At 40.9% G+C, this 12,483-nt stretch overlaps 6 protein-coding genes across 8 annotated transcripts; 4 read left to right on the top strand and 2 right to left on the bottom strand.

Moving 5' to 3' along the window:
* Nucleotides 1-12: 12 nt before the first annotated feature.
* LOC108613609 (stress-associated endoplasmic reticulum protein 2) lies at nt 13-1,238 on the top strand. Its single transcript, XM_018007170.2, has 3 exons — nt 13-152; nt 229-339; nt 644-1,238. The coding sequence occupies exons 2-3, from the start codon at nt 256-258 to the stop codon at nt 752-754; spliced, it is 195 nt and encodes a 64-aa protein (XP_017862659.1). The 5' UTR covers nt 13-152; nt 229-255; the 3' UTR covers nt 755-1,238.
* Nucleotides 1,239-1,519: 281 nt separating this feature from the next.
* LOC108613608 (UPF0235 protein C15orf40 homolog) lies at nt 1,520-2,105 on the top strand. The gene has a single exon (XM_018007169.2). It carries the CDS (start codon nt 1,660-1,662, stop codon nt 2,071-2,073), a length of 414 nt encoding a protein of 137 aa, XP_017862658.1. The 5' UTR covers nt 1,520-1,659; the 3' UTR covers nt 2,074-2,105.
* Nucleotides 2,104-5,853, bottom strand: Hsp83 (Heat shock protein 83). The gene is made up of 2 exons (XM_018007160.2): nt 5,673-5,853; nt 2,104-4,687 (listed from the first exon to the last, which is right to left on the bottom strand). The coding sequence occupies exon 2, from the start codon at nt 4,685-4,687 to the stop codon at nt 2,534-2,536; it is 2,154 nt and encodes a 717-aa protein (XP_017862649.1). The 5' UTR covers nt 5,673-5,853; the 3' UTR covers nt 2,104-2,533.
* A 317-nt stretch (nt 5,854-6,170) lies between these two features.
* Nucleotides 6,171-7,383, top strand: LOC108613602 (uncharacterized). Its single transcript, XM_018007161.2, has one exon. The coding sequence runs from the start codon at nt 6,364-6,366 to the stop codon at nt 7,381-7,383; it is 1,020 nt and encodes a 339-aa protein (XP_017862650.1). The 5' UTR covers nt 6,171-6,363.
* A 228-nt stretch (nt 7,384-7,611) lies between these two features.
* On the top strand, nt 7,612-10,686 carry LOC108612326 (uncharacterized). Of its 3 annotated transcripts, none has more exons than XM_089467158.1 (6): nt 7,612-7,753; nt 7,810-8,022; nt 8,077-8,286; nt 8,346-8,397; nt 10,180-10,318; nt 10,379-10,686. In XM_089467158.1, the coding sequence occupies exons 1-6, from the start codon at nt 7,727-7,729 to the stop codon at nt 10,497-10,499; spliced, it is 762 nt and encodes a 253-aa protein (XP_089323284.1). In that variant the 5' UTR covers nt 7,612-7,726; the 3' UTR covers nt 10,500-10,686. The 3 variants fall into 3 exon arrangements, with proteins under 3 accessions (XP_089323284.1, XP_089323283.1, XP_089323282.1); XM_089467157.1 differs by having other exon boundaries at nt 9,250-10,318; XM_089467156.1 differs by having other exon boundaries at nt 8,346-10,318.
* Nucleotides 7,747-11,571, bottom strand: LOC149269164 (uncharacterized). Its single transcript, XM_089467192.1, has 4 exons — nt 11,436-11,571; nt 11,251-11,371; nt 10,995-11,187; nt 7,747-10,931 (listed from the first exon to the last, which is right to left on the bottom strand). Exons 1-4 carry the CDS (start codon nt 11,541-11,543, stop codon nt 10,814-10,816), a joined length of 540 nt encoding a protein of 179 aa, XP_089323318.1. The 5' UTR covers nt 11,544-11,571; the 3' UTR covers nt 7,747-10,813.
* Nucleotides 11,572-12,483: the final 912 nt, after the last annotated feature.

The raw sequence follows: 12,483 nt of genomic DNA, 5'->3' as shown, positions 1-12,483 counted from the left end.
ATCGATATCGAGCATCGATAATTACTAGCATATGCATCCCTGAGCCTAGCTGTCAGATTGGCACGAACTGTCAGTGAGCTGTCTTCGGCTTTGTTATACGTGTCGTACTACGTACTTTCACATTCGTTTTGTTATTTTCGCTCTAACCACAGGTAATGCTCGCGTGCGCTTGGTAAATTAATAGTAGTCAAAACTTAACATTGTATTTTTTTCATTTTAAAATTCTAGTGTTAAAACGCTACAAAAACCTATAAAATGGCCCCACCACAGAGAATGCGCGTCGCCAACGAAAAGGCCAGCAAGTATGTGACAATGCGTGGCAATGTACCCAAATCCTCGGTAGGTGTTAAAATCTTGAACTAAATTTTCTGCTTTTTGATGCAGTTGTAAATTTAATGACTGCCTCAACTGCAAAAGAACAGCAAGAGATAATGACACCTGCATGGGTCTCATAAAAACAAATCCAATAGGAAAAAGTGCCACGCCGTCATTGATTTTGTTGCAGTGCTGATATGTGTGTTTGTATGCGTGTGTGAGAGTTGAATCGAGTTATCGCTGCTTCTAGATTTTCCTAGCTGTTGCTTCAGCTATCTTCTGATTAATGTTTTTTACTAATCCGTTTCTCGTTTTTCGTTTCTTTCAGAAAACGAAAGAGGGACAATACCCGGTTGGTCCCTGGCTTTTGGCATTATTTATCTTTGTCGTGTGCGGATCAGCAATTTTCCAAATTATTCAGTCCATTCGAGCTGCGTAAACCTGTACAGATATAAATACAAAATTTTATAATATTATGCTAAGCTCAGAACACACACAACCACTCTGACGTCTTCTTTCAAAAACTTTCGTAGTAGAACCTTCCCGACATTATGTGCAACGTCTGTAGAGATAAAGCTCGAACGACAACCAGGCTTTTTAGTTAACTCAATTTTTAATGAAAAATGTATTTCTATGTGCATGCAAAATTTAAGTTCATATTTTGTATACTTTATATATAATTAAGCGTTAAACCCGAACTGTCTGTAAAAGCATTCCCGCACACCTATACATTTCTTATATACATATATGCTGATTGTGCTAAAGTGGAATGAACAAGTTGCAAAAACATTATTTTAAAATGCTTTTGCAGCTATTTAAATAGTTCAAGTTTAAATGTTGTTTTCGGCAACGAGGACGATTAGAAGAAAATAACTATGAGTAAATACAATTATGAATATATGATAATTTTTTACCTAAAACAACTTAAACTTGTGTTTTCACTTTACTGTTACGGTAAAACAAACCAAACAAAACACTGATGTGAAAGCTGTATAGTTTGTGTAGCCCTGGTAGATTTCTCTCGAATGTCCCCGAAACGCTACGATAGAATGAACGGCATTATATTTGTCAAACATCTTAAGTCCAATAAGTTAAATCGATAATAAAGTAAAATGTGATAAATTGAAGAAGCAACTGATTTTTATGCGAGCAATTAAGAAATTTTTGATTTGATTACAAATAAAAATAAATAAACAAATTAACCAACAGCGTCATGCAATTGTAGCGTGTTTGGACCTCATAGCAGTTAAACAGTTGCTTTGGCCGCAAGTGTTAGCAGGAAACAAAAACATAAAATCTTTTTAAAATGAATCTATAAATCTATGTAAAAGTTAAAGAAACCTAATGCGACGCATTCATACAGCGGTCTACGTACACATCATGTCGAAGAACAAGGGAAAAGGCAAAGCAACGAGCAAGCCCGGTGAGGCGACCACACCACCAGTCTCCAATACGCCGGTCACACTGGACAAGAGTGGCAACATTGCTATCAAAATTCTGGCCAAGCCTGGCGCCAAACAGAATGGCATCACAGACATTGGACTAGAAGGCGTTGGCGTACAAATTGCAGCACCCCCCAGCGAAGGAGAAGCCAATGCCGAACTGGTGAAATTCCTGTCTAAAGTGTTGGGACTTCGCAAGAGCGATGTATCGCTCGACAAGGGCTCCCGTTCCCGCAATAAAATAATACTCGTTAGCAAAGGCGTCACCACCGTGGAGGCTATAGAACAATCATTGCGAAAAGAATGTGAATCATAACCACACTTTGTAAATAAACGACTAGAAAAATACTTTTTTATGCTTTATTATCGATGCGATCATCCAATCTTATTACATATTCCATTTAATACCTAACGCATATGTAGTCTTTGTGTGTGTGTGTTTTTTTCTTCATTACATAAATTACTTGGATTCTAAATTAGGAATTTCTTAACGACAACTGCTCTTACATAGTGAATGTGTAAATCCTATTATTACATATTTCTTGAATTTTTTTTTTGAATGAGTTAAGCGTATTACTGTCGCATATAACGCGACACAACGTAAATACAAATTACAAATGTCAACGAAACATTAAATAACTCTGCTGTCAAGTCTAACATAAGAGGTTCCGACAATGGAAATGAAATGTTTTTAACTTAAGTAATTTTGTATCAAATGGTGTGAAGAAATGGTTCTGGTGGGGGTGGATGAGTAGTTTTTGGTTGAACGGTTGTTTTTAATCGACCTCCTCCATGTGGGATGCATCCTCGGTGTCCTCAACCAGAGATGGGGCATCACCAGCGCTTTGAGCATCCTCTGTGGTCATGGGTTCATCCTCGTCGATGCCAAGACCCAGCTTGATCATGCGATAGATGCGGCTGGCATGCACCTGTGGGCTGTCCAGCGAGAATCCAGATGACAAAAGTGATGTCTCGAACAGCAGAATGACCAGATCCTTGACGGCCTTGTCATTCTTATCGGCCTCGGCCTTCTGACGCAAGGTCTCCACAATGGGATGGTCGGGATTGATTTCCAAGTGTTTCTTGCCGGCCATGTAGCCCATGGTCGAGGTATCACGCAAGGCCTGAGCCTTCATGATGCGCTCCATGTTGGCGGACCAACCGAACTGCGAAGTAACAATGCAGCAAGGTGAATCGACCAGACGGTTGGACACGACAACCTTCTCCACTTTGTTGTCCAAGATTGATTTCATCAACTTGCACAAGCTCTCGAATTTGGCCTTATCCTCCTCGCGCTTCTTCTTTTCAGCCTCATCCTCGGGCAACTCCAGACCCTCCTTGGTAACGGAGACGAGCTGTTTGCCCTTGTATTCCTTCAGGTGCTGGATGACGTATTCATCAATGGGTTCAGTCATGTAGACCACTTCGAAGCCACGAGCCTTGACACGCTCAACGAAGGCCGAGTTGCTGACCTGATCCTTGGACTCGCCAGTGATGAAGTAGATGTGCTTCTGGTTCTCCTTCATCCTCGACACGTAGTCGGCCAATGAACAGAAATCATCGCCGGAGGCGGAAGTATGGAAGCGCAAGAAATCGGCCAACTTGGCGCGGTTGTTGCTGTCCTCATGGACACCCAACTTCAAGTTCTTGCTGAACTGGTCGTAGAACTTCTTGTAGTTCTCCTTGTCCTCTGTAAGCTCCTCAATCAGCTCCATGGTCTTCTTGACTAGATTTTTACGGATAACTTTCAGCACCTTGTTTTGCTGCAACATCTCACGAGAAATATTGAGTGGCAAATCCTCGGAGTCAACCACACCCTTGATGAAGTTCAAGTACTCGGGAATCAGATCTTCACAGTTGTCCATGATGAAGACACGGCGCACGTAGAGCTTAATGTTGTTGCGCTTCTTCTGGTTCTCGAACAGATCGAAAGGTGTGCGGCGTGGAATGAATAGCAGAGCACGGAACTCCAACTGACCCTCAACAGAGAAGTGCTTAACAGCCAAATGATCCTCCCAATCGTTGGTCAACGACTTGTAGAACTCGCCGTATTCCTCCTGGGAAATATCATCGGGATTGCGTGTCCAGATGGGCTTTGTCTTGTTCAGCTCCTCGTCTTCGGTGTACTTCTCCTTGATGGTCTTCTTCTTCTTGCCATCCTTCTCTTTCTTGTCGGCATCTTCATCCTCGCCAACATCCTCAATCTTGGGCTCATCAGTATCCATATCCTTCTTCTCATCACCCTCCTTCTTCTCATCATCAGCCTCATCATCGCTGACCTCCTTCTCACGCTCCTTCTCTACCAGCAATTTAATGGGGTAGCCAATGAACTGGGAGTGCTTGTTGACAATCTCCTTGATCTTGGCTTCCTCAAGGTAGTCGGTCTGATCCTCCTTGATGTACAGCACAATCTTGGTACCACGGCCCAATGGCTCGGAGTTATCAGCGCGAACGGTGAAGGAGCCACCGGCAGACGATTCCCAGATGTACTGTTCATCATCATTGTTCTTCGAGGTCACTGTCACCTTATCAGCCACCAGATATGCCGAATAGAAGCCAACACCAAACTGGCCAATCATGGAAATGTCGGCACCAGCCTGCAATGCCTCCATGAATGCCTTAGTGCCCGACTTGGCAATTGTGCCCAAGTTGTTGACCAAATCAGACTTAGTCATACCAATACCGGTATCAATGATGGTCAGTGTACCAGCAGTCTTGTTTGGTATGAGCTTGATGTATAGCTCCTTGCCGGAGTCAAGTTTGCTGGGATCCGTCAGCGATTCATAGCGGATCTTGTCGAGTGCATCAGACGCATTGGAAATCAACTCACGCAAGAAGATTTCTTTGTTTGAGTAGAATGTGTTAATGATCAACGACATAAGCTGAGCAATCTCAGCCTGGAATGCAAAAGTCTCCGCTTCTTCAGGCATCTGCAATAGAAAACAAAATTTAATTTAAAATATGCCACCTCTGAAAAACATTTATTTTACTTTTCATTTAATATTTCCCGGTCACTTATTCTACCCCCAAGAGAGCGTCTCAGTTGCTTGCTCCCTCACTCCGTTGATGACAAGCGTGTACATAAGCAATGTACACCTATGTATGCATGCATGCATGCACATTAGTAAATTCGAGAAGCGTCAGTCTTGCCAACTTAGAAAATTGTCGAAATGTTCTAGAAAAACTCCCTTAAATATAACAATACACATACATATGTATGTATGCCATGTATATATATATATATATATATATATATATATATATATATATATATATATATATATATATATATATATATATATATATATATATATATATATATATATATATATATATATATATATATATATATATATATATATATATATTTGCATTACATCTTTTTCAAGAAGACGCTTTCTAGAACAATTCTGGGTCATACATATACATACACAAATATCTTTCGAGAATGAAAGAAAAATTTGCAAACACGTGCAATTATAAAATGTGCTTAATCGTAAGCATCATTACTTGCATTTAAATGGACGTCTTAAATGGATTTTTACATATTAATATATAACTGACGTATTCTCTAGTAGACTGTCTCCAGAAGTTTCGGCAATTTTACATTGCCGGCATATTTTGCGACAGTGACTCAACTTAAAAGCGTGCTCATAGAATTTGATTGTCTTGCTGGTAAGCAAGTCGAAATTTGCTGCTCTTGAACATTTCTCTAATTATAAATGAAAATGTAGTTAGTTGGTCACAATTTCTAGACCCTTCTGCAACCAATACAGCATTAATCGTGTCAAGAGTTTTTCCGCTGCACATACACACATACTTTCGCTTTAATTCATTAACCGAAATTCAATTGGTTTTGGCACAGCTTCCCCCTTTTTGTGCAATAGAAATATATTCTATATTAAATTTGCTTACCTTGTATTATTTTATTTCACTGAACTAACTTCAAATATGATATACTTTTTCACTTTTAGCGCAGAAAATAAAATTTTCTTATTTTTTGTTGTTTTTGCTTTGCCTCAGGGCAGACTCTTTTTATGCTCACCGCACGAATTTTGTTTCAATACTGACAAGCCGGCGTCTGCTTCCTACTGCTTTTATAGGGGTTGAACAAAATTCTACGAAGCTTCTAGATTTTTCGAGAAACATCTAGTCGTCAGGGCTACCTCTTCCGGTTTTCAACGCAGTGTTGCATTGAGCCAATTGACATTGATGTGAGTCGATGTTTCTGTAATGTTCTAGAAACTATGTTCAAATAAATTTATATTCCATTAATATTGAACCATGTTAATGTTATTATTAAATACTTTTATTGTTTATTTTGACATCACTATTGAGTATTTAGTTCAATAATAATAATTTGGGTAGTATAAATAAATAAACAACCTTTCATTTTTCTTCAGTATTTTCATAATGTCATAATTTTAATCAAATTTGAACTTTTCAGTATATTTTTTGACTTGCCGTGATTTTGGGTGACCAAACTTGTTAAAAACAAAAAGTGTGACCAGATTGCGTTAGCCTATAATTTAGTACCAAACTTAATAGCATTTTGTTTATGTTGTGTTTAAAATAATAAGAGCAAATTAGAGAATCTTATGATAAAATGGGTGGCACGCGATGCGTATTTCGTGACTGCCAAGTCTCAACACAACGCAATCCCAAAATGCATTTTTTCAAACTGCCAGTTCGTGATCCAGTTCGCCTGGAAACTTGGCTTAAGAATTGCGGCAACGCTGACATTTTAAATGTTGCAAAGGAGAAATTATCCAATCGCGCTGTTTGTGCGCGTCACTTTCGCTACGAATGCTTTATGAACTATAAATTAGATCGACTAATACCAAATCAGACGCCCACTTTGGTGCGCGTCAGTAAGGATCTGGCCTGGGACATGGAGCACCTCGACGAGAATGGTGAGGCAACAATGGTGAAGCTTTCCATGCCCACATTGGAGCATTTAATACCTCCCCCAAATTTCGAATGTCCACTCGGCTTCACCGATGACGCACGATTTGGACGAAAATACGTAGCGAGAAGACGAACGCCACCCAAGCCCCTGATCCTCGAGCCAAATAAAAGACAAAAACTTGGGCATGAGCAAGGGAATACAGCTGAATCATCTATAATCGTTGACACTGGTAAAGAACAGCCACTGAGTGGAAAAGACATTGATATGGGGCCTCTAACAGACGCAAATGTAACAGAAGAGATGCACGAAGACTATCAGCTTAAATATGAGCAATTGAGAACAAACTTTGAGCAACTCTCTAAAGAGAATGCCGATTTAAAGCAAACAATCGAGAGACTAGAAGCTCAAGCTGAAGTATTAAAGAGCTCCTCTTCCACCTCTGTGGCTCCACAATTGACCAAGTCTCAGCTGTACAACGGCATTAAAAAGTATCTGGGTGCAACAATGGCTGCACTCGTGCGCATGGAAATGTTCGGCGGCGCAGAGCGTCCATGGAAAGAGGATGAACGGGATTTTTCCAAGGAGCTGCTACAGTTGGGCGAGCACGTCTACACACACTGCTGTGATGAATGGCGATTTCGATTGCCCTCATTGCGTATGGCACGCAGTTGGCTGGAAGATAAACACACCGAAGAAAACGAAGGAGAACAGTTATAAAAGCTAGATAATCATATTTTCATATGACTAAATTAACAGCAGCAAATGTGCCTTTCGCTTCTTATATTGGCAACTATCTTAATTAGATATATATAAAAAACTTACTCTTATACGACTGTCTTACTTAGTTTTGGCATCAATGCCAAACATTCAAATTGTGACAAAGGTTCTGAAGAATTTGAATTTATGTACCTTCAGCAATCTTTATTACTTTTTTAATCTGTGCACAAGGTCTTCACGTAAATCATAATTGCTCGTATTATTAAAATGCGATTCGGAATTAAGGCATATCAAAGCAATTTCGGTCTCCTTACTGAGCAGACATACCAACGAAAGTCTCAAGATGAAGTCGTATTTACAAAATTTACTCGTAAGTAAAGACACCATGTGGTTATTATTTTATTTTTAACCTTTAAATTGTTACAGCTATTAATGTTCTTTGCAACATTTCCAACGTTGCATTGTCAAACGTGCTCGGATTGTTCATTGACCGACGGAGTATATGCATGTGTGGATGAGTTTTCTTACGGCATCTGTTTCAATCTTGGAGCTGTTGATACTAACACAATTCGATCATGTGGAGATGGCTATTACTGCAATGTTGACGGCTCGTTTTGTTCTCCCCAGGAATCCTCTACCGTTAGTTTAGCTCAAATCTTTATTATTTAACATTTTAACATAGTTCTGTTGCAGCCATCATGTGAAACTTCTTCTTCAACTGCAGCTGTGTCCACCTGTTCAGATTGTTCGCTGACCGATGGTGTCTATGCCTGCATGGATGAATTTAGCTATGGAGTCTGTTACAATCTCGGCTTTGTCGATCCAAACGCCATTCGATCATGTGATGATGGCTTTTACTGCAATGTGGATGGCACATTTTGCTCACCCCGCGATACATCTTCCGTAAATTTGATTGAAATTTCTTGTGTTTACATATTTTCATTTGTTGTCTTTTATTACAGCCATCGTGTGTATCGTCAACAACTCCAGAACCTACTACAGTATCGACAACAGGTAAACCTACTGGATCGACTACAGTTTTACCACCTGCTTCTACTATCACACAGTCTCCAGAATCTTCAACCACAGTTTCACCCCCTGAGTTTTCCACTGCGCAGTCTCCAGAACCTTCAACCACAGTTTCACCCCCTGAGTCTTCCACTGCGCAGTCTCCAGAACCGTCAACTACAATTTCACCCCCTGAATCCTCGACCGCGCAGTCTCCAGAACCTTCAACAACAATTTCGCCGCCTGATTCGTCAACCGCGCAGTCTCCAGAACCTTCATCTACAGTTTCACCCCCTGAGTCTTCCACTGCACAGTCTCCAGAACCTTCAACCACAGTTTCACCCCCTGAGTCTTCCACTGCACAGTCTCCAGAACCTTCAACCCCAGTTTCACCCCCTGAGTCTTCCACTGCGCAGTCTCTAGAACCGTCAACTACAATTTCACCCCCTGAATCCTCGACCGCGCAGTCTCCAGAACCTTCAACAACAATTTCGCCGCCTGATTCGTCAACCGCGCAGTCTCCAGAACCTTCATCTACAGTTTCACCCCCTGAGTCTTCCACTGCACAGTCTCCAGAACCTTCAACCACAGTTTCACCCCCTGAGTCTTCCACTGCGCACTCTCCAGAACCGTCAACTACAATTTCACCCCCTGAATCCTCGACCGCGCAGTCTCCAGAACCTTCAACAACAATTTCGCCGCCTAATTCGTCAACCGCGCAGTCTCCAGAACCTTCAACTACAGTTTCACCCCCTGAGTCTTCCACTGCGCAGTCTCCAGAACCTTCAACTACAGTATCTCCTCCTGAATCCTCAACCGATCAGCCTCCAGAATCCTCAACCACAGTTTCACCTCCAGATTCTTCCACTGCGCCGTCCCCAGAACCTTCAACCACAGTTCTTCCCCCTGAATCCTCGACCGCGCAGTCTCCAGAACCTTCAACAACAATTTCGCCGCCTGATTCGTCAACCGCGCAGTCTCCAGAACCTTCAACTACAGTTTCACCCCCTGAGTCTTCCACTGCACAGTCTCCAGAACCTTCAACCACAGTTTCACCCCCTGAGTCTTCCACTGCGCACTCTCCAGAACCGTCAACTACAATTTCACCCCCTGAATCCTCGACCGCGCAGTCTCCAGAACCTTCAACAACAATTTCGCCGCCTGATTCGTCAACCGCGCAGTCTCCAGAACCTTCAACTACAGTTTCACCCCCTGAGTCTTCCACTGCGCAGTCTCCAGAACCTTCAACTACAGTATCTCCTCCTGAATCCTCAACCGATCAGCCTCAAGAATCCTCAACCACAGTTTCACCTCCAGATTCTTCCACTGCGCCGTCCCCAGAACCTTCAACCACAGTTCTTCCCCCTGAATCCTCGACCGCGCAGTCTCCAGAACCTTCAACAACAATTTCGCCGCCTGATTCGTCAACCGCGCAGTCTCCAGAACCTTCAACTACAGTTTCACCCCCTGAGTCTTCCACTGCACAGTCTCCAGAACCTTCAACCACAGTTTCACCCCCTGAGTCTTCCACTGCGCAGTCTCCAGAACCTTCAACTACAGTATCTCCTCCTGAATCCTCAACCGATCAGCCTCCAGAATCCTCAACCACAGTTTCACCTCCAGATTCTTCCACTGCGCCGTCCCCAGAACCTTCAACCACAGTTCTTCCTCCTGAATCCTCGACCGCGCAGTCTCCAGAACCTTCAACAACAATTTCGCCGCCTGATTCGTCAACCGCGCAGTCTCCAGAGCCTTCAACAACAGTTTCACACCCCGATTCCTCGACAGCACCGTCTTCCGGGTCCACGCAGGAGTCGAGCTCAGAGCCCACAAGTACAGAGGTGCCAGAATTCAATGCCGATGCATACTGTTTGAGTCTCAACAAAGAAGGATATTTTAGGGTCCCGAGTGATCCCACCTGCAAAGAGTAAGATGCGTGTCTCTTGGTGCATATTGCTGACTATATTTATTTATTTACGTCTTACAGTTATGTGAACTGTTACAAATTGTCGGGAGATACCCTGGGTTGGCTTTTTCATTGCAACACTGACGAATATTTTAACTCGGAGACAAGTCAGTGTGAAACTGAGCGACCTGCTGACTGCTGACACATTGAATTTTATTTAACTTTCGCAAGCATGAGTAGAAACATGTTAAAAACAAGAAAAAATATAATATTGTATAATAAGAAGGATTTATTTATGTATATTGATTACAGTTTTGTATTCTTTTATTGGTACGATTAGTATTATTATTAATATTATATATTTATATATATGATCGAAACAACCAGAATTTCTCTTTTATTTGTATGTTTATTTATATGAATGGTCAAAAAGGATATATTGACGTTAACAAAACCTCAAATATAGGTTAATAATGTAGTATACATATTCAAAATTTTGATATGCATGCAAATTGCTTAAGTGCAAAGGTCTGGTTTAGGGGACGTACAGAACTTGCCGTTAAACCACGTCTCTGATGGGCATTTCAGTTCACGACCCCTCCAGACTCCATTGACAAGCGCGCACTGGATATACCTATAAGAAATATAAAACATATATATATATATTCAATATATCGATAAAAATCGATCTCTTTACGTAGCACATGAGGGGTCCAATTCATTTGTCAATTGGTTAGTTGTTTGGGTCTCTTGACAGAGAGTGTCTGGATCCCGAGGGGTGTTATTAGGAACACAATTCGCCTCACCAGTCGATTTCGGATAGCATATATATTTACCGCCAGTGCAATGATAGTCTTTGGGACATTCTATATAATCCTTAGATGGAGCGCCTGAACAATGAATATACTATTAATTGGTGATTTTGTAGATAATATATAAATATATATGAATACCATTAATGCAAATCGAAAATGTGGTTTCACTATGGCAAGCAGCTCGAACGTCAGTCTGGCAGACATCACACTGAGCTAGTAAATTCTGGGGCAGTGCTAGGGAAACTAGAAGAAAAGCTGCCTAAAAAATATACAGGAATTTTAGTAAATTTTGTGTATCAGATACACGGTTTAACAATACTAACGATCTTTGACAACTGAAACATTTCTGGAGCATGTGCAGTGGAGCAGCAAATTTGTAAAACTGGCCAAAATTGATGGAACGCTTGATTTATATACACATTTATAAGCATAGATAAGGAGTACTACCTTGGGTTAGATAACATAAAGAAATTGTTGACTGCAGTAAACCTTGACAGAATCATAAACCAAAGGAGATGAGAAATATTTTATTTAATCTGAGATAAAGAAAATTCGGAGAAAAACAATCTTTATTGGCATATTTTTTGTTTTTATTAAAAACAAGATTGGTAAAATTATGTACAGGAATCTGGTTTCACGGCATCGCATTGAACTCCATTGAAATAGGGTTTGTTTGGGTTTGTACACTGGTATATTCGTCCTAGTAGTTGACCAGTAGTACCATTTTCGTAACAATAAATAAAACTAAAGGAAAATACATTATAGATTTCATTACTGCGCTTGATGCTGCTGCTCACCTTTTGCAGGTGGGATCATCCTTGTTTTCATAGCTGGTTGCCTTTCCGATAGCATTGCAATATGCATTCAGATCGACTACAGGTTTACAAATGGGATCATTGTGGCTTTCCGGATAACATATATATTTTCCTCCCGTACAAACGTAATTGGTTGGACAGGTAATAACTTTTTTTGATGCCTCACCTTCGATCAGAACGGGTTTTGTGAGCCATTCGATAAATAGTTATGTCATATGCATAATTACCATTGATGCAGATCGAATAAGTATTCTGGGAATGACAGGCAGCCCTGTTTGTCTGACAAACATCGCACTCGGCATTCAGATATTGCACCAATATCTATTGAGAAATGACTTATACATAACTATCTTTCTTTAAATAGGTTTAGCTAGCAGCTCTAGTTACCAGTGATATAAGTATTCGTAGCCACATCTTGTGTTTATCGCTCACAATTCACAATTCGAACTGAACTATTCCTTGCAAAATTTGGACAATTTATAAACATTGTTTATCACTGATAATCTTATATCTTATCTCTGGCTGGTTTATGAACTATTCACGTCTGCTTTTTATT

Source organism: Drosophila arizonae, chromosome 4 (assembly GCF_054131065.1).
Source record: "Drosophila arizonae isolate 15081-1271.41 chromosome 4, UAZ_ARI_1.0, whole genome shotgun sequence".
Taxonomy (NCBI): Eukaryota; Metazoa; Arthropoda; class Insecta; order Diptera; family Drosophilidae; genus Drosophila; species Drosophila arizonae.
This window is presented reverse-complemented; position numbering and strand designations above follow the sequence as displayed.